This window comes from Amblyomma mixtum, chromosome 10, assembly GCF_055824585.1.
Source record: "Amblyomma mixtum isolate Tamu chromosome 10, ASM5582458v1, whole genome shotgun sequence".
Taxonomy (NCBI): domain Eukaryota; kingdom Metazoa; phylum Arthropoda; class Arachnida; order Ixodida; family Ixodidae; genus Amblyomma; species Amblyomma mixtum.
The window spans coordinates 16,664,203-16,685,858 of record NC_143021.1 but is presented as its reverse complement, the minus strand read 5'-3'; the positions used below and the strand labels follow the sequence as shown (position 1 = coordinate 16,685,858).

The window sequence follows — 21,656 nt, the reverse complement described above, 5'->3', positions numbered from 1 at the left end:
AGGTTCCGTTTAACGAGAGTCCACTGTATCGAACTCCGTGCCATGCCGCGCCCGCGCAAGTGCGCTTCTCCCTGTATGAGCCACCCTGGAAGTGGGCTTCTCCCACTAGCGCGCGCTCCTGCAAATGGGCTTCTCCTAATAAGGAATCGCACGGCGCTGGCCTTGGACAGCTGCGCTCTGAGTCACGTGATGGGAACTTTGTGGGGGGTGTGAAAGGAAATGGGAATGGCCAGAGGGCCATGTTAAGGAGCTGGGAAGAGGGAAACCGTGCTGGCCGCAGGCCCGCAGACGCCTAATTTCTGCATGCTGGTTGGCTGACTCCGCTGGCGTCGCCGAACCAAGCGATGTCAGCTAGCCGGCGCCAACCTTTAAGCCATTTTGGCTGTTACTGCTGACGGTGTTGATTCGCACGTGACTGGTGTGGTTCTGATTGCTGTGCGGTCGTCGTTCTTTTCGCTTTGTTCGCGAAGCCAGTGTGAGTTCGCTTGTGACTTGTGCGGTGCCGTGCGTTTTCTTTTTGCGTTTTTTCGCCTTCGGGAGCCATGAACGCGAAAAAACGCAAGAATTTGGACTTGGCAACAAAGGCGGATATCATTCGACGGGTGGAGGCCGGCGAGAAAAAGTCGTTGGTCGCCGATGCGTTTGGAATTCCTTGCAACACGCTGAGTACAATCCTGAAGAACAAAGCCGGCGTGAAGTTGAAGGCAGCGCAATCCAGTCACCCTGGAGCGTGTCGTATGCGTGCTCCGACCTACGACAAGGTCGAGAAAGCTTTGTACGCCTGGTTCTTAGAGACAAGTGCCAGAAACATCCCTGTCGACGGCCCGATGCTCATGGAAAAAGCAAAATGGTTCGCTGTAGCCCTCGGAGAAGAGAGCTTCACTGGTGGCACTGGTTGGCAGCAGCGTTTGAAGAATCGCTACAGCATCGTCGGAAAGACACTCTTGGGTGAAAGCAAGGCTACCAGCAGCATTGTCACGGAGAAGTGGCTGTCCGAAGAGTGGCCAGAGATTTGCGAGAGCTTTTCGCCGTCGCAAATATTCAACGCAGACGAGACAGCATTGTTTTGGCAAATGCTGCCAATTAAGACTCTCCACTTGAAGGGCAGCGCATGCCATGGCGGGAAGAACAGCAAAGTGCGTGTGTCGATTTTGCTCGCGGCAAATATGGATGGTTCATGCAAACTGCGGCCACTGGTTATCGGCAAAAGCAGGTCACCACGCTGTTTTAAAAACACGAAAGGCCTCCCGGTTCGGTACGCATTTAATAAGAAGGCTTGGATGACACGCGATCTTTTCACCGAGTGGCTTCAAACGTGGGATTCCGAGCTGCAGAAGTCGGGCCGTAAGGTTTGTCTTCTTCTTGACAACTGCTCTGCCCATCATGTCGTCTGCCAGTTGAAGCAGATCACCATCAAATTTCTGCCGCCAAATACAACGGCGAAACTTCAACCTCTCGATCAGGGCATAGTGAAGGCATTTAAGGTTGGGGACAGACGGCGACTGGTGCGAAGGCTCCTAATCAACCTTCGGTTGAATATCGAACTCAAGTTGGACCTCCTAGGAGCCATACAGATGCTGGCTGGCGCTTGGAATAACGTGAAGCAAAACACGATTGTTAACTGCTTCCGCAAAGCCGGGTTTGTGGTGGCTTCAGACGACAGATGTCTAGACACAGAAGACGACGGCGCTGGATGCCTGGATAGCAAATTTCGTGAGCTGTCGGCGTTTGCAGGTGCCGTCCCAGACGGCGTAACAGCACAAGATTTTGTCAGTGTTGACGACGACGTGCAAGCCGTTGCGGATCTTGCTGATGCTGACATCGTGGCTGACATCATCGATACTGAGGAAGCGGACCCGAGCAGTGACGAAGATTGTGGCGAAGAGGCCCAGCCGCCATGCACTGCGGCGGAACTTGCATCCGCATTTAGCGTAATTCGTCGTTGTTGTGGTGCAATAGAAGGCACTGGACTTTCTCATTTGGATACTCTCGACAAGCTTGAGGACAGCTTAATGAACTGCATGGTGCAGAGAAAGAGGCAAGCAAAGCTCACTGACTTTTTTCTTGCGAAATAAAGCGCGCTGGTCGTGGAGTTGTGCTTTCAATTTTATGGACTTTAGTGGAGTAAATCGGTAAGTTCCCACTTCCTACAATCCCGGGAAATTGTCCGAGATTTGCGCAATTTTAAAATAAGCGTCTAATAGGCATATTTTATATTTCGAATTATTGATATATCGAACTTTTTCGCGATCCCCTTCGAGTTCGATATATCCGGGATCGACTGTATTGCACAAAGCTCCTTGATATTCATAAAAAAGTGCTTGCAGTTTGCAATCTACTGTACATTAACTGTACATTAAAGCTTTGAAGCGCGAAAAGTAATATTTTTTGTGCCTTACTTGAAAAGCCATCGTCACCACCATCAATTCCGAATGACACTTTATTTTTCCGTGTAGCAGCACGCCCCGAAAGTGTCACTCGTTCTGGAGAAGTGCACTTCGTGAAAGTGTCACTAAACTTGCCCGTGTGACAGGGGTATAATCCGGGAGAACATTTCATCTGCTCACTAAGGTTTTGGAAGAGTGTCAGTCAGGAATGGAAAAATAAGGACGTTTATCAACAATTCCGCTCACTAAAATGACCTGTGAGCGCTTTCACTCACTAAAATGACCTCTGAGCTCTTTGAGTACATTTATCAACCATTCCACTCACTAAAATGACCTGTGAGCGCTTGTGAGTGCAAAAATTGATAAGGGCTTGACGTAGTTAAACCGAGTAGACCTGCGAAAGCAGGTGTTCACTCTTCAATTGGAGGGGGCACTTAAAACTCTGCCCTAGCGGTGTGGCATGATATCTTTAGTGGATTAATGCCCATGTATGCTGAATTGGTAATTCCCACTTAAGATTCACAGATGGCGGTGAGTCCTCATATACCACTACCAGTGCAGCGGTTAAGCGATGCGCCACTGCACTGGTAGGTGGCTGTGTCTATCCCAGCCACCCGTCGGGATTTTGTGACCCATGCTGCTCTTCCCGAGCAACCTCTCGTGCAGATGGCACAACGCTCGTCCGAACTTACCCGAGCTTACCTGAGTTGCTACCCGAGCTTACCCGAGTAACTCATGTAAGCTCGGGTAGTAACTTGGGTTGCTAGGCAACGGCACAAGATCGTACGTGCTGTTTTTGCCAATGCGCTTGTGGTGTTAGCTTGTGGTTAAGTGTTAGGTTTAGCTCGTGCTAGCTCCCTGGCCGGCACGACGCCGTCATGAGCTGTGAAACCCAGCGCCTGTGCGAGGGTGGTGCCCTCTGGGTGTGCAGGCGACAGGCGGCATTTGGAGCGCAGCTGAAGCGGTTGCTAGGCAACGGCGACTCAAGGTCGTTTGGTAGCTGCACCGCCACGAGCATACTCCGCAAGCCGAGCTGGGCTCCAGTAGTGTTGCTTTCGCAACAAAAAGGTTTTCTCTACCCATTAGCGTTTTCGCTAGCGCGAAAGAAACTTCCCGTGTATTCAGTCAGGTGGCGGCAAGGGCAAAATTAATCGGAGGCCTCTTTGCTGCTGCCACTGTTGTTTTCGGATGCTTCGCACAGCAGAAAAGCCACTTTGGCTGTTGAATATCGCTCTGCTTGTGTTGCATGCCGTGAAGCTCAGCCAGCTGAAATGTTTGTGCACATTCGTTGTTCAGTTGCTTCACCCCACGTCACTGATGTAGCCAAGTCACCCTGGTGGCTGACTGTAGATGGGCTTCTGCTTATGTTGCATGATCCCAGGCTGGGCACACTTGCACATTAGCACACCTACAGTTGGTGCCTGAACACATCGTACAATTAGAATTTGGCAAAAATCTTGACTGGCACAATCTGGGAGAATGTAGTATCTGGGAGCATATTAACCAGAATAAAGGTTTTCATTGCTCATGATTCTGAGCGTATGAACTGAGAAACTGTATGAACCGGGGATGTATCATCAAGGTTCTGCTGCAAATGAAGTAAATACCGTACAACCTTGTCTATTCATATTACGTTCCCTGTTCATACACTCAAAACTGCAGGCAATCAAAACGTCCCACAGAGTTGCACTGTTTTTTCTTTTTTCGGATAATACATTCCTGGATAACACGATTTGCTGGCTACTATGTTCAAACTTGAGACAAATTCTGGTCACGTAAAACATTTAGTGACCTACCGCACGTGCAAACACTTCAGTGCCTGTGCATGCTGTGAATGTATGAACTGATTTGTTCTGCTCTAAAATAGTCTGCACAACTTATGGCTAAAAAGACATGTTTTTGGTGCTCCAGACCTGCTCCAAGCCTGCTTTAGAACACGGTTATTCCTGCTTCCGGGATAGCTCTGGTAGACAGTTTGCCAGTTCCACCCTTGCTGTTGCGACGAGCTCTGGGAGCATCCACCCACGGCACCTTTTCCACCTTGCCCCACTGTTGCAGTGTGCGTCTTTGTGAACCACCAGTGCTCGTGTGGCCCGTACCTGGACCCGGCCAAGATTGGCCAGTTGCCCCGCCAGCTGGGGCCGGGCTCCATGAACCGGGTGCTGCGGGAGGCCGTACAGGCATGCGTCGACTGCGCCCTCAACGAGAAGAACGTCTACAACCTGCTCCGCAGGGGCGAGGGAAAGGTGATCATCAACGGTGAGTGGAGCGCATGGCCTCCGCATGGCCTCCTGTCACAAACCCCCGCCTTTACGGTCAACAGAGGCGCGGGATCCCCTTTACGGTTGCCCGGCGTCCCTCTGTGAAGTCTTGAGCACACAGTTAAAAGTTAGGCCGGTCAACCCGTGAAGCACGTGTGTCGGTGTGGGATTGAGGAATACGTTCACAAGAAAGACACCACTCTTTCAAACAATTGGATATTTATAGCTGGTAGTCCAAATTACACTGCATAATAATCGAACAAACAAACAAAAAAACCCGACAATGAACAAACACCGCGATAAAAGCAAAATATAACGATAACAAAACAAATATTCCAGATATAGAAGTAGGAGCAAGAGTTTCACAGAAACAAAACGTAAAATACTACGCCAGATCAAGGTTTAAACAAAGGCGAAAACAATGTTCAATTGACCGACAGTCTTGCAAAAGAAAGGAGTTCTCATGACTTTCTTGTTGGATGTAGCGTCGTAGTTGCAGAGTTCAGTAGCGGCAATTGTGCCAGATGAGGAAGAACGAGGAGTTGATCGCAGGCTCGGTGAAGGAAAAAAAAAACTTTCCCAGAGCGAACGGCCCAGAGAGGAGCGGGGAGATCCCGTAGTTTCCGCTGCTCAGAGGAGCGGGGAGATCTTGTAACTTCCACTCTACAAGTGAGGCAGCTTGTGACACCTCCACAGTTCTGCCTATTATACTCGTCTCACGAGTCGTTTGCAGCACTGTGAAATGTAGAGCTCTCTTGTTCAGTCAGTGCCAAGGAAGACAACAAATAGTCCGTGAAATACTTGAGCAGTGTTATGACTATTGCGGTAGTTGAAACGGTAGTTCAGGATGGCGTTTTGAAAGTACAGCAAGTGTTTCATCGAGTGGTTGAATTAACAGAAAAAATCCGCACGAACACAGCACATTGCGCAGGCCTGCTGTGAAGTGGTGAGTCACCATTTGTAAACATGGTGTTCACAGAGTCGGCCGAATATTCTCTGTGCAGCAGCTGGATATTAATGCTCTTTCCTGCCCAGTGATGGCACCAGCAGTTGCGTGGTGAGGGGCACAGAGGAACACCTTTTGCTTGTGCACATCGTTCCGATTGGCTCACATCGCCACGGCCGTCACAGCACTGCAAATGACTTGAGATGGGGTATAAGAACCAGAGTTCCATTATGATCTTTGGCCATTTGTGGTTGGAGGAAAGGTGTACCAAATTTATAGTTGTGCCGTCAGGAACTACTGTAGTTCCGGGACTAGAGTCTACAAGGCTGAATTCTGCTGTGAGAAAAACTATTTTTGCTGGAATGTCTGCACCTGGTGCATAGTCCACACGGCCCACCTCCGAGACTGTAGTAAAACCTCGCTATTTTGAACTCATTTAATTGACAGTCTAGTGTAATTTGAACAATATCTGTGGTTCCATAATTTCTATTGTACTGTATAAACGCATGTAAGGGCCACACTTTTTTTTTCCAGATTCGAGGGCCAATTTTCGGGGTGTGACCTATACACGCAATGTGATTTTTTTTTTTTTTTATGTAAAGATGCACCAATCAGGGAATGAGCGATATTTATTCTACGTTCAATCATCACTCGCGGAGTATTTCGACTCTAGAGCTGGTGCTGTGCTCTGGTGCACGCTCATTCCAAAAGAAGCCGAACAGCATGTCCGCTATTAACGCGTAGCCGTTGTACCACACTTCCATCGCATAGCAGAGCAGCTCTTCTTCCAGTTCGGGAAACTCGCACGGCTTGCCTCGGAAAGCGCGCTCTTTGCAGCATGTGTTTCTCTTTTGGTTGCACGATCATCGGACGCACTTCTCAACCACGTCAAATTTCCTGCCCACCGCACGCTTGCCGTGTTTGAGGGTTAACTCCCAGCCGTGTAGCTATTAAGCTGCTTGCCCATCATGGCAGCTGCCCGCGAAAGCCAAAACCACTACAACTACTACAACGACTACGGTGAACGCGCAGAAAAGGCCAGAGCGGGTGGTACTGATGGCAATGGGGATAGCGGGAGGCCGCGGTGGGCCAAAAAAGAAGTTGTCGATGATGATGATGACTGCTGCCTCGGACACCATCCATAGACGGCATTCGGAAAATCCTGTGTGCATGTGTGGCCTCCATGATCAAGCGCACGGTTGCTCACAGCCGGAGCTGATCGCGGAGGCCATGCGCGTGCACTTAGAAGGCTATTCCTGCCTGGTTCATGGAAAGTTGGGGTGCGGCCCTTACACGGATTTATTTTTTTTTAACATTTCCTTCGGGAAAATGGGGTGCGGACCTTACATGCATTTATGCAGTAAATTTGAGAAAATTATGTATGTGAAAGCGAATCTGTAAATTTTCTATAGCGCAAAGAAACCTTTTTTTAATTTTTATTGGTGTCTGTTGCCACTAAAAGACAGCACTGCGCTGTGTGTCCTGGGTACTGAGAGGCTGTTGTTGTGTGGTGGTGCAGCCAACTTTGACGGGCAGCCCCACACGTGCCGGCTGCCGGCCGTGGACAAGGTCTCGGCCTTCTGGACCTACCTGGAGAACCTCTTCGAGGATCTGCTCTGCTGCGAGAACTTCTACTCGAGCCAGCCCGTGCAGGGGGGATGCACCAAGTGCGCCAGCAAGGCAGCCACCAGGCCCCGAGGTGACTGCCGCTCTGCTTTGCCCTCCATCTTCTCACTCGAGAACTGCCTCTGTTTCCGAAGGCCTTCCTCCCTGCAGATCCAATCTCATTGTGGCTGGGAGGTCTTCTCATTATGTGTCTCATTCACTCGCCAGCATGGAACTCAGGTTTTGAGTAAAGCTATACCATTGATTTCTTGCCACGTCAGTCATACGACCTCCCTTCGGGAGCCTGTTCGAATTAACCGATGCGAGACCTGTAGCATCTGAATTAGCTAGTGTACAACGTTACAGACTTACATGCCCTTAGCCAGGAATGAGCCGGCAGTTCCAGTTATCTGGATTCGAATGAACGAAGGTTGAATGTATGAGCTTTTACTGTTATCAGGTGCGCGAAGCTCGCGTGTTTTTGGTGGCGGTCTTAGTAGCGCATGCCACTCCTTTCATTGTAACTGAGTGCTTTGTTTGCACTGTGGTGTTTTTATTTGGAAGCATAGCTATACAGATGGCTTAAATTTTTGCCATGCATGATCAGTACACAGAAAATGTGGGTACTTCGAGTACACTAGCCGACCAGTATTTCGGACTCTAATAATTCGGACTAGCGCGATATTTTGGACGCTGAGTAACCGTTGCGCACCTCATAGGAACGTGTATATTTTCACGACCAATATTTCGGACTTTGCGAAGTTTAAAAGTTAGAATTTTTAAAATAGACGCCAACAATATTGTAGTGATTGTTTTTCAACCGAAAGTTTGCTATTTTGACCTAATATAGACGCGAGTGGGCATCACTGTCACAACCAACCCATTTGCCGCCACCATGAAAGGCGCCATCTTGGATTTAAACGGAATCGGCCCGTGGATGCAATCGGACTGGCTTGGATAGGCTTGGCTATTTGATCTCCATCGTTCCCATTCAAGATAATGAGATGCTCTCCATTGCCATTGAGATGTCCTACAAAGGGCGCACGATCTCATTGAAAATGGCACAGTGGGACAGCTGCAGCGTCCGCCGTGGCTTGGAGGGAGGGGACTGCATTCGGAGGCCCATGGGTTATCTCTCAGTCTTGCCGAATGTCATTGCCCCATGCAAACAGGCTGTTCTTGCTTCACGCAGCAAGTGCATTTATTCACGGCATGACCGCAGCCGCGTCGCATTGTCTGGCGTCTAATATTAGAGTCTAATATTATCGCTTGTAGGCGGAACATGGAGAGTGGCGATTTTCGCAATTTTGAAAGCCAGTTTTTCCCAGAAAAGTTTTTTTTTTTTTTAAGTTCACGGATTTTTCAGACTGTTTGATTATTCAGACCATTTTTCGGGTCCCGCAGAGTCCAAAAAATCGGTCGGCGACTGTATCTTGAAGCACTGTTCATTACTAAACTTTTCTCTGTTTTGTATGATTTATAGTTAAAGAGGGTTGCTTTGCAGAAGTGGGATTCCTGTCGGCTTTGGGGGAAGTGTACTTATAATGTGACAGTTTCATTGTGGGGATTTGAAGCTTATCAATCCTTGCCCTCCCTATTTTTAGTGAAGCCACCGTGCCATATTTTTCCCTAGGGCTTGTTTCCTTAACTGATGCATGGGGCAGTCGGAGCCTTAGGAGCTCTTATTGTTCATCGTAACTTGGTGTAGCTTTACGCAAACCGCTTTGTTGCAGCAGCAGAGCAGTCCGCCATGGACACGGCCAGGCCGGGAGCAGCCGCAGCCAGCGTCCCGGCTGCCGCGTCTGGGGAGGCTAACCAGGGCAGCAGTGGCAGTTCGATGGCAGCCGTGAAACGGCGCCCGTCCTCGGACTCCTCCGGCACAGCGCTGTCCGCACAGCAGGGCACCCAGCCGCCTCCGGCCAAGATTGCCTGCATGCGCAGCAACTCCACTGACACTGAAGGTGGGCGGGCTGAAGTGCTGGCTTTTAAGGGGGGAAGCCTTTGATGGCTCCTACTCGTGGCCACGACTCTGTCCGTCCATTGAATCTGAAGTGTCATAACTAGTCATCACTATCTGCAGTGTCATAACTAGTCATTAACCAGTCATGCCTACTTAGTCATCAACTAATTACTAACTGTTCATTAACCAGTCATGACTACTTAGTCATCAACTAATTAGTCATGACTGACTAATCATTAACCAGTCATGCCTACTTAGTCATCAACTAATTACTAACTATTCATTAACCTGTCATGACTACTTAGTTATTAACCAATCATGACTACTTAGTCATTAACCAATCATGAGTAGTTAGTCATGGGTCATGACTAAATTAGTCTTGAGCAGCCAATCCAAGTCGTCCCATAGCCTCCTCATGTGTGCCTACTGACGTGCAGCCAAAGTTTTGCCTGGAAAGGCTTTCGCCTCGCACAATTTAGATCGTCAAAGTGCCCCCTGAATTTTTTTTTAACCCTTTTGATATGCAGTGTACACAGTTGTATACAACGCAGGCTCGCAGCTTTTTCAAAGAGTGGGTTGCACCCAGCATTGAGTAGTTTGTCCGCTATGCGCCTCTATGCGCCTGCCTGCAAAGTGCCACACCGGGGCAGACGGCAATGCAATGAAAGGAAACGTTCTGCATGAAGGTGAAGACATGAAAGTGGTCAATCGCCACAGTGTGCGGCGTGTTTTGGCTGGTGTGTTGTCACCAGGAAATTGGCTGGCCGGCAAACAGGCCAAACTGTGTTGATGAACGCAATTTCTCTCAAGTTCTTGTCACTGAAAGCTGCCATACCGAGGCAGCACCCCAGCATCCTGTCTTGTTTCTCTGCCTTTTGTGCAGTTTGACATGCTGCAGGGGAACGGGTCTGTTTGCTCGGCAGCTTGTTTGTTGGCTTGCTGGCGAATGTGTTTTGTTTGTGTCACTGTGCTGTGTTTCTGGAGTGTGGCATGGCACTTAGTGTTTCTTTTTTTTCTCGAATTCAACTTGCAGCCAGTTCAACGACGAACCAGTACGCCGAGAGGCCGCAGAGGCCAGCGGGAGTGAGCCCAGCTACTGCGGCTGCCTCTGTCGCCAAGCCCGGTCCACCGCCTTCGTCTCCTCCTTCCGAGTGGAGCATAGAGGACGTGATCCGGTACATCTCCAGCCTGGACGCTGCTCTGGCCACCCACTCGGACCTCTTCCGCAGACACGTGAGTCAGGGATGAGTGCTGTGAGCAGCATGCTGGCAAAAAAAAGACCGCTCAAATTACGCGGAGATTTTCAAAAACACCCTAAGAAAACTCGTCCACGAATGTCAATGCTCAGTATATAGACAGTTAAACCTAAATGAAACTGCTGCGTTTAAAAAATTTAATCAAGTGTAATACCACAACCAAAAGGTTTTTCTTTATTTTATGGAACACCTACTTTACCTAGTCAGAGTCGCTGTTGCAGAAATCAAACTCCTAGCCATGGCTGACATCGTTGCAGCTGTTGTCACCATCATCACTGGCCTCCAAAGTGCATCATCCTTGGTTCCGTCGAGTGCATTGGATAGTTGAGTTGTCTTAAAACCGTATTCCACAATGTGGGAGAGACCATGTTCCACGCTGCTAAGACCCACTTGCAGGCTGTTCAAAAGGAGGCTTCTTAATCCTACCAGTAGGAGTGAGGCCATGTTCTCCGATGGCCATCCATTCCACGTACAACTTGCGGATATTCTCTTGAAAAGGTTTGTTAACTGAAACATCCCAAGCGCTGCAGGACTGATGTTAGGCCGCCCGGAATAACAAACAGGTTCGTCTTCATTTCCCGCAACTTCTGCTTATTACTGTTGACGAGATGACCCTGAGCTTGAAAATGACGAAGGGAGGTAGTTTTCGCCCATCTGCGGTCACCGCCAGCATCACTGTGCATCTTTGTTTTTCACAGCCGGTTGTTTTTACCGTGACAGATGAGACACCTTTTTCACTCACTGTAGTACTGGGTGGCACGTCGAATGCTATGGGTGGCATTTCGAATGCCAGCGGCATTTCGTCTGCATTCCCAGTATGCTACGTAATGAAGTTTTCTGTTGTGTGCAGTGCATTCACGAAATGATGCAAAGTCAGTCTCAGTCAGTCGGTATCAGTCAGTCTCAGCCAGTCAGTCTCAGGCAGTCTCAGTCAGTCAGTCTCAGTTGGTCAGTCTCAGTCAGTCAGTCTCAGTTGGTCAGTCTCAGTCAGTCAGTCTCAGTCTGTCAATCAAGGTCCCCCCTTGATGGAGGTCAAATTAGTGGGGCATGGTTGTTACCTCTACGATGGGCTTTCCTCTTGCAGTCACTGTTTGTGGCGTGGTTTATGAAGGTCATTGCAGGCATGGAGGTTCCTTCCCATTGCGCTTTGTGCGCTGGCGTGCACTGATGTTTGCCCATTTTTCTGCAGGAAATTGATGGCCGGGCACTGCTGCTCCTCAACAGTGACATGATGATGAAGTACATGGGCCTCAAGCTGGGGCCTGCCCTCAAGATCTGCAACATCATCGACAAGATAAAGGGCAAGAAATCACTGTGATGGCGACAGGCTCGCTGCCGCTGTGTCCCCTCCCCCCGCCCCCTCTCCACAGTTGTGTGGCATCCTGTGCATCATCAGCAAAGTGCGGAGTGCCCATTGCTGCTTCAGCGATCACTTCTGTTGTGTGCAGTACCTGCGCATCGTCAGCAAAGCGGGGGGGTGCCCAGTGCTGCTTCATCTTCTGACCACGACCCCCCCCCCCCCCCCCCCATCTCTCCCGCCCTGTGAACGAATGCCGTGGAGTGTGTTCCTCGAGTGCAAGTGTGCTGTCCTGACTGGCTGAGTGAACGTTGGCTTTGTCTTTCAGTCTGTTCCTTTTCGAGAAACTCAGTTGTGTGTTTTCTTCCCTGAAAGTGAGCAGCGCTGCGTGGTTGTGCCATCGGGTAGCCTCACAATCTCTGAAGACCGAAGAACGACTTGTCGGTGACGCGACACTCAGTCTGCCCCTTTGCCACGAGTCGGGCACAACCTCCCGTGATCATTTGAGCAGTGAACTTGTTTTCTGTGGGAGCCTGTTTTCTGGTTTGCTGCGGCCCCATCGTCAGAGCAGACTCCTTACAGTGAAGCACTTGTTTTGCTACACAATTGCATTTGCGAGTGTGTGTTTGTTTGCCGTCGTGGCCACTCCTGTTCTTTTCTAAAAGGAAAAGGAGAAAAAAAAATCGTGCTGCTGCGTTTTCACAGGCAGATTACAAATGGTGGGAAAAGCAGCCAAGATTCGGGAATTCCATCTTTAATTTAAGAATAAAGAAGCAGGTGCACACGACCTGTCTTTCTTGTTTCATTGAACGATTTGCCATTTAAAACAAAAGCTATCACATTTTGTCATCCCCTTCCTTTTTTTCTTTTGCATGCTGCCGCACAAGTCTTTGCACTCAGTGCCATCCCGCATTAAGGCCCATTCACTTATTTATTTGTGTGCTGCAAAAGTTCCCCCAAAGTCCGGTGCGCTTGTCCTCATTTTGTGTTCATAAAGTGCATTCTTCTGCCTCCTTTATTTCCAGGCGGGAGGAATTCAACGGGTTCTTTACAAAAGGTTTCAGAATGTTGGTCCGTGCAGTTCCCCCACTATGCCTGATGTGTTGACTACCTTAGTGTGTAATGTCCTTGGTGGTTTGTCTTATCATGCGTCTCAGTCAATTTCAATTGTTCACTTGTTGTTAGCGCTTTGTGCCATGTGTAGTTTGAGCTTGCTTTTCCAACATGGGTATGTTTAGCACTGTTATGCCATACTGAGGAGTTGTATTGTGCTGTTGAAAATGACACCTTTTTTTTCCAGGCACACATCACTTGAATTAGGCCATGTGTGCAGGGTCCATGCAGTGGTAAAGGAAAAATGGTTCTGCGGTCAAAGAGGAAATTGATTCTCCAGCTAGGATGCGTGTTTGTGCCTATAAGTAAGCAAATCTGCTGGCTTATAGCAGTTACGCAGTGCAGCGGTGTTGTGCCGTATGGTGCATTAAAGGCAATATTGTGCTGAATGATGCAATTAAAGTGTTTGGTAAGAGCCTCATACAAATTCCAGCATTCTTCAGTTTTAACTCTAGTGAATGTACTGCCTTCATCTCTCTGTATCTGCAGTATCCTAGCTATTTTGGGTGTGCAAGTATTAATTACTGCGATTAAAAAAACATTTTGACATCATTGGACTGAAATGCTAGTAGCTTCATACCAAAGACGCTAGAACCGAGTGCAGTGCAAAGGATAACATACTTTTTTTTGCCAGTGCAGAACATCACTATCCACTGTGACCACAAGCCCTTATTTTGATGCATAGGTTGTAACTAGTGCCTGCCATATTCTGGTTAATTGCATTTAGAGAGGATCATATTAATTAATTTGTTTAGGCAAGGATTCAAGTTCTGTGACTGGAAACACTGGTCAAGGTATGAAATTCCACGGCATTAATCTCTCTCAACACCATTACATAAGCAGAATTCAACAAAGCTTAGTGCATCCATCATGTTTCCTAAGGCTAATTAGTACTGCCAAGTTGTACAGCTTTCCCAAAGCATGCTTGCACTTTGTTTAGCCCTGCAGTAGTATGTTGACTTTTGGCAAAATGGTTCCTCATGCAAATTACAGCTTTGTTCCTAGCATTCTTGCTTTTAGGTTGCATGATCTCATGTGGAGTAGCTGAGCTCAAGCTCATTGGGACTCGGCACAAGGGCCCTGGCTTCATTTGTATAATGGTGGTACCGTACTTGTGCCGAGTGTGCTGTAGTCTTTGGAAACAGTGCTCTATTATAATGAAGCTTTCAGTATAACCATCCTTAGATCATGGAATTCAATGTGCTTTGTTGCTGTTTAGTAAAGAATTGTCACATCGTGCTTTTGAAATCTGTAATGACAAAAGTTGCTTCTCAGCTGGTGTTTTCTAGTGGTTTAACGCCGCTAAGTTCCTTATTCGATGCGGAAGAATCCGAGTGGCTTGCAGGTTTTGCCCTTGTAGAAGACAGGCTGGTGAAGTTTGCTTCTGAAGCGCTGATGAGGTGTCAAGCATTTAAACCTCAGTCCATGCTTGCATTTATGTACCAGGGGGAATCCGCAGTTTTGACTGAAAAAAAGTTCCTTTAGTGCAAACCATGCAGTGTTCTTGAGATTGGTGACATGTTACACAGCTATGTCGCTGGTGGTAGCGTGTTGATTTTGAGACTATGGGTGGTTTTTTTGACCCCGGTCACAGTCAAACCAGTGGTATCCAAAGGTAAATCATGCTTTTCGCGTGTGCGTTTTGGTGTTGCGCATGTGGACAGAAGCAGATTTTTTTTGTGTGTGTGCGATTTTGGCTTTCTAAGGACCAGTGTGTTGCAGCCATGTAGTTTGGCTGTTTATGACTATGTGTCGTTTTTTGATCTCTGCGCACTGGTTGAGTCCCCCCACTGTGTGATGTTGCAGGCGTGAACCTCACAGGCAACATGGCTGCTGCTGTTCAAGCAGCGCATTTTTTGTTCTTCATTGTCATGTGGTGCAGCGCAAAACTGTAACCTTTGTCTTCGATTTTGTCATTTTGATGGAACGTGCAGTATTCATTCTTTTGCCCACCGGACTTCTCATGAAAACTTCGTGGTGGTTGTTTTGTGGCGGATGTTATGAAGTGTCATTTTTGGGAGTACATTGGGCCGCATCTTATGTGAGTGCTTTCTCATTTTGATGGCTGTTGCATACATGTGTGTGTGCAAGAGAGTGTGTGTGCAACAAATCCTTCTATGTAAATAGCCATGTGGTATACCATATACATATATGGCTGTTCATGCGTTGTATACGCCGTATGCAATCATTGTTCCTATCAACAATAACAAAGGATTGTGGTGAGATTGGGAAAAAGAGTTTGTGTCTTATTTGCAGTTCACACATGTTGTGGCATTCAGAGACCACTATTTGAGATGCATATTGGTGTGATGGGGCAGAAATGTGGAATCTAACTGAGAGGGTTGAGCTTAAGGGGGGACACTGGTCTTAGACCTATTTTCCTTTTTTTTAGCCCAATCCTAATGAAACTGTACTATCTTGCTCAGTTTTTTTATACTGATTTCAACAATGCAATTATCTTTCTTATAAATTAGTAAGTTCCCAAGATAATTAATTTTAATTATTCATTATTACCTCTGTGCAAAAAAAAACTGCTCAATAAAAAATCATTTTTAATCCATGGCTGCATAGTATGGTGAGTAAAGAGTGCAATAATCAAAGCAGTTTTTTCATTTTACCCTCATTAGTAATATTACAGCACTTGGAATATCAGTGTTCAAGGTGTGAACGTAGTGCTTTGGTAAACTTTGCGAAATTATAAATTTTTGAAGTGTGATTCAACAGATCTGCTTCGATTATTGCACACACTGTGCCTTCAGCTTCCCTTAGCAAATAATACATCTCTTTCTGTCCTAGATGTTGAGATATCGACATACTAAGATAGCCAGATGTCCAAAATTTTCATGCCATTAAATTATCAGCGCCTGCATAAATTCAGCCCACACGATGATATGAATTTAATATTATGGTCAAAATGATGATTTCTTAAAGGAAAAAAGTGGTACAATTGGAAAATGGTAGCTGTAAATTCCACAAATGTCATTGTTTGAAAATCGTTTTTTTGGCCATTTCTTGGTCTCAAAGACCAGTGTCCCCCCTTAACCCTTTATGAGACATGAAGTTGTGAGCAATGCACACCGGCTGTTCAGGGTGGGATTCTTGTACTTATCAGCTTTTTATGAAATATGCAAATTTTCAGTTCTCTAGAGTTAGCGGTTTTCGAGATAAAAGTGGGACACAGGAGTCCCACCGCACCATGAGTGCGTTTGAGAAAGTGGGACGTATGTGTCCCGCTGACCTCTGAAGCACAGTCGCTCAAGAAAAAAAGTAATTTTATTTTGTAATGTGAAATTGTGCGCATACCAACAACAAAGTACGGAGAATACAAAAGCCTACTTTCTATGATAAAAATCTAAAAAATATCGATCTATGTCCAGCACTCAGTCACTTTCAGAGAATGAACATGGGCGCGCTTTCCGCTGTGTACTTTTTGTCGTGGAAAGGCAAGAAGCATGTTGCGCAAAGGGGCACGTCACAGACATTGCAGGTGAATCGTGTTCGTACTTCTTTTGCTTTTGTAGAACATCACCTGCATCTCCTTCGGCTTGCAATTGGAACAGGGTGGTGGGTAGCGCCAAGGTACCTAACCTCCTGAGGAACGCCAACCATCCTCTCTCTGGACTCGCTTCCACGTTTCTTGTACTGGAATGCAGGCGATATATTTTTTCTGTCTGAAGGTTCGCCCAGTGATTAGTTCTCCGCCGAGAACCAACCGAAACCACAAATACTCCGTTGGTGTATGGTGAGAGTACTGAATGGATGCATTCACGACTGCAGCATCCAATAAATAATAGAACAAACGGTGCCATCCTTTCTTGGACCTCCTGTCGCACACATAGACATTTCTCTTCTGGTCGAAGCGGTCGACTCCTCCCATGTACTTGTTGTAGTCAGAGACCACTTTTGGACAAGTCACGCCAATCTTAGACCCGTTGGATAGTGTGCGATTAACTTCAACTATCTCGCAAGAGTCATGAAAATTGGATATCATAGTGACAGTTCTGTTGTCTCTCCATTGATATGCAGACACCTGCTCTTTGGCCCTCCAAACATACTGTCCCCTCTTTAGCTGTTGGTCGTACTTTACTTCACAGGGGATGTGATGTCCTTTCTGTTCTTGCGAACGGTACCAGCAGCCAGGATGTTTTTCTCAGACAATTTTTCCATTAGTCTTGTAGTGGTGAAAAAATTATCAAAATAGAGCTCAGTGCCCTCTTCCAAATCACTACAGAGCGACAGAACGACATGCTCTCCAAGGGTCAGACCGGCCTCTCTTTCAGTAGATCTTCCTTCGTAAATCTGAAATTCGCACAGATAGCCGTTGCAGAGTCAGCGCGACACCACACTTTGTAGCCTCTCTTTATCAGCTTCATGGGTGCGTACTGCTTCAGTGCTGATCGACCTTGGAAGCGAACCATTGACTCGTCGATAGCCTGGTGGTTTGATGGCCTGTATTGAGTGCGGAAGCGCTCATGTAGAGCGTTCACAAGCGGCCTGGCTTTGGCAAGTCTATCAAAGCCTTCTTCACCACGACGCTTGATTTTCTCGTTGTCCATAAAGTGCAATGAGTTCATTATGGCCTGGAATCTTTTGAAAGCCATAACGTTGGAGACCTCAGAAACATTGAAGAATCTATCACTGCTCCAGTAGAGGTAGATGTGATGCATAGGATTGACACTCATGAGCAGCAAGATGCCGAAATATGCTTCCAGCCCTTCTTCCGTGATGTCACGCCAGCCTTTCCTCGATTTTTGCTACGCAAAGCGATTTGTCTCTAGTACTATCATTTCAAGTACTTCATCGTCGAGGTACAAACTGAACGCCTGTATCGGCTTGCAAGAATTGGGCAACTTTTCAGAATACTGCGGGTCGGTTGTCACCTCGCGTTTCACAACAGTTGGTGGCGTCACTGTCCACAGAGTAGCCGCATCGCTGTCAGCCTCTGCACATTCCTCGTCGTCTACGGGTACAGGAGAGAGCAATCGCCTCCTCCGCTTTTTTGGCTTTTTCCTCGCATATGACTTGCTCCCTTTGATGCCCGCACTCGTAGATGGCTGATCAAGTTCAGCATCTCGGTCACTCTCATCCACTGGCGCTAGCGTTGAAATTGCATCTTCGTCACTCTCACATGCGTCAGTATCGATTTCGCTGTCAGATGGGTCGTCTGGGAGGCTAAATAGCAGTTCAACTGCTTCCTCAACGGAAAGTGACTTCCCTGCATAAATCAGAATGAAAAGTGGTAGCGCTAATGAGCTGCACATAACGCTAAACTCACTACAGTTCGCGAAATATGCCACTGCAAATGGGGAATTTCACTTGGCACCAGTTGTAAAGCAAGCAGTATGCGCAGGATAGCACAAAAGATTTCGTCAGTAAAAAGAAAGGTTGAAACTTACCCTTCATGGCGAATACCGGCTGAAAAGCGCGCCAAAATCAACTGAAAACCGCACACAACGCACGCAAGGGAATCGGTTCGCTTGAGGCACAGGTATGTGCTGCCTCTGCTCGGCGCTCTTGTAAAGAGCCATCAAGACAGCTTCTTTGAACATCCACGAGGTGGCAGTAAAAGTAAAAACGGTTTTAACCTCAAAAGTCAGTGTAACCACGAAAAAAAGTGGGACATATGAGTCGCTAACGATGGATTTGCATCATCCTGATTCTCCGCCCTGTCGGCATGTATTTCATTACCACGTAAGTCGTCCAGGAGCATGTCCAGGAGTCTAAACACCAGCTCTACTTCCTGCATGGACAGAGACTTCCGTGCACGAAAGAGAAACCCTTCCTCCATGCATCCACCGATGAGCGGCAAAAGAGCTTTAGACTGGATATGCTTCCCGAAATATGTGGATGAGGAATGCTGAATTTGACTATGCAAAATTTTTTTTGCAAACAGTACACACAGGACAAACGAAAATGATGTATAAAGCATATTTAAGAACTAGTCAGTAAAATGAAAAATTTTGAAACTTGTCGTTCATAATCAACCGGCTGGACAGAGTGCCAAAATCTGCTGAAAACAGCATGCACCGCGCGCAAGTAGAACAGTTCGCTTGAGACGCACGCCTGTGCTGTAAGTGCGCCGCTAAATACAACATTGCTATTAAAACAGCTTCCTTGGACATCCAGGAGGTTGCAGTGGAAATTTAAGCGAAATTAATTCATCGGTTTTCAACTCAAAAAGCAAAACATTACCATGAAAAAAGTGGGACGTATGAGTCCCGCTGTCCCACAAAGGGTTTTAAGTTAAGGACAACGCAGTGAGCTGTGGAAAGAAAAATGATAGGTGTAACGTTAAGAGACTGGAAGACGGCGGAGTGGGTAAGGGAACAAACGTGGGTTAATGACCCTCTAGTCGAAATCAAGAGGAAGAAGTATTGGGCAGGGCATGTAATGCGAAGGCAAGATAACCGCTGGTCCTTAAAGGGGTGGAGACACCAAATTTGTGGTTCGCGCGTTCTTAGTTTCAAACGTTTCTTATGGCTCCAGGAAGCATGATACACACTCAAAGATTCACATATTCACAGTGAATAATTTATTATAGCATTTCTAGGTGAACGATTTTCGGTTTCGGTTTCGGAACGCCGAGTTGTACAGGGACGTCACAGACGGGGAAGATCAACTGCTTCGCTTGGTCACGTGGGCCCACAAAAGTTGTGACGCACCTACTGCTTCATCGTCTGCTTTCTCACACACGTGCTGACCAGCGCATGAAAACAAACAACTGCATGTCTAGTCCCAGCAGCTCGGATTCTGACAGATCTGATTCCAATGAGCGAGGACATCGACTTTTTTTTTTGTTCGCACGCTATTATCGCCTTCGCGGGTTCGCGTGAGGATGCGAAACACTTTGCAAAATGCCAGTAAGCATCGCTGCGCCGCTCTACCCAAGCTGCGCCCACAACAGGTGTCACACTTCGCTGCCGTGCAGCAGTACCTGAGCGCTGCTTGGGATGGTGTACAAATATCAAAAGAAAAGACAAGATCGCCTTGTTATCAGAACTGCCAGCTATACTCGAGCAGCGACAAAGCATATCTGCTTATGTTGGGAGCTTTCGGCAACGGCACCGCTCACGGCCGCTCCGGGCCAGGGCCGGATTAAGAAAAATGGGGGCCCTGGGCTAATGCGCATGTAGGTCCCCTCTCCCTTTCCCTCCACCGACCCCCCTGCTCCCTGCTACACTACTGGAATATATCCCATGTGTTATTGTAATTCCTCCTGATTAAAGGGGTTGTGAAAAGAAAATGAAGCTGCCCGGTTTTAATTTTCATGTCTAATGCTTCCATAAGCATTAGACATGCTGATTCCGAAATATTTCGACTCAATATTGAGTCTGCATTTAATAAAGCTCGTTCAAAATCGCTGCCTTTTTGTGCTCGATGGATGGATGGATGGATAGGAGCGCCCCCTTTGAAACGGGGTGGTGGCAATTTCCACCATGCTCAGCTTTTCTTTCTTTATTATTTTTTTTTGTTTGTTTCCTGTGTTGGCAATTCTCATTAAGATTCGCCATCACCTTTGCCTACGGTTTCCTACAATTCTAACCTTATGCCACATCTCTGCTTTTCAGCCACCAATCCTCCAATCGCTTTTTGCTGACTTCCACTGCAGATTTATTTACATGACCATTGCTATCTTTAAACCCTAGGGCCTCAGAAAGAGTGACTGTGCCTGCATCGACATCCGGATGGATACCATCACATTTGATTATGAGGTGTTCGATTGTTTCCACAGATCTACCACACACTGCACATGTGTCATCTTCTTCGTTAAATTTCTTTTTGTAGCTGCGCGTTCTAAGACACCCTGATCTAGTTTCAAAAAGTAGGGCACTGCCTCTTGAGTTATCATAGAAAAATTCTTTCCTGATCTGCCTTTTCCAGTATCGATATAGCTCTACACTATGTTTCTTTTCCATTGAATTCATCCAATTTTTAACTTCCGCGTTTTTAACCTGTCGTATATGCTCTTTCTTGCTCCGTCCTAATGAACGGCATACTTACTGGTTAGTTTTCTAGTTCTTTTCCGCCACTGTGAGTCAACGTTCTTTCTGTATAAATATTTAAATACCTTAGCTGTCCATCTGTTATCGTCCAATTTCCTCAGGCGTTCTTCATATAGTATTTTACTCTTAGCTTCCCGTGCTTCGAACGATGCCCAGCCCATATCCCCTTGTACTGCCTCGTTTGTGGTTTTGCCGTGGGCACCTAGTGCTAATCTTCCAACAGCTCTCTGATTTACGTCTAATCTCGACTGAACTTCTGCCCTTAAGCACAGAACCGCATTGCCGAAAGTAAGTCCCGGCACCATTATTCCTTTCCAAATACCTCTTAGTACTTCATATTTGTTGTACCCCCATAATGCCCTATGTTTCATTATCCCGGCGTCTCTTCGTCCTTTTGCCCTAAGAGCCTGTTCATGCTTTTCCGTGTATATCTGCCCTTCGTTTAGCCATATGCCGAGGTATTTGTATTCGGCCACTTTGGGTATTTCGTGGCCTTGTATTGTAAGCACCTGATCAGTTGTATCGTTAAAAATCATCACACCTGATTTAGTTGCGCTAAAACTGAATCCTAGAGCGTCTCCTTCGTCTCCACAGCAATTAACCAGTTTGTAAATCTTCCTGGCTATCTGCTAACAGTAGAATATCGTCCGCATACATTAAAGGGGTGGAGACACCAAATTTTGAAGCTATAAAAAGCCTGCTATGGGATTCCTATGTATGCAAGGGCACTGACAGCCAAGTGTTGGACACAACAAACGCTTAAAAAATATTTTAATTCGGTTCCAAAGATTACCTAAATGCTCACTCTCACGACCTAGAGCCATCGCT

At 47.0% G+C, this 21,656-nt stretch overlaps 1 protein-coding gene across 6 annotated transcripts in view; it reads left to right on the top strand.

Annotated features, from left to right (window-relative positions):
- Scm (Polycomb protein Scm) overlaps positions 1-15,060 on the top strand; it is a 59,302-nt gene extending 44,242 nt beyond the window's left edge. For 5 of the 6 annotated variants that reach the window (XM_089563840.1, XM_089563837.1, XM_089563838.1 and 2 more), the window contains 5 exons: positions 4,446-4,646; positions 7,114-7,293; positions 8,933-9,160; positions 10,193-10,392; positions 11,605-15,060. In XM_089563840.1, the coding sequence (XP_089419966.1) occupies positions 4,446-4,646; positions 7,114-7,293; positions 8,933-9,160; positions 10,193-10,392; positions 11,605-11,733 (938 nt within the window). In that variant the 3' untranslated portion in view covers positions 11,734-15,060. The remainder of the gene's footprint in view (positions 1-4,445; positions 4,647-7,113; positions 7,294-8,932; positions 9,161-10,192; positions 10,393-11,604) is intronic. The other variant, XM_089563839.1, reaches the window with a different exon arrangement.
- The last annotated feature ends 6,596 nt before the right edge of the window (positions 15,061-21,656 follow it).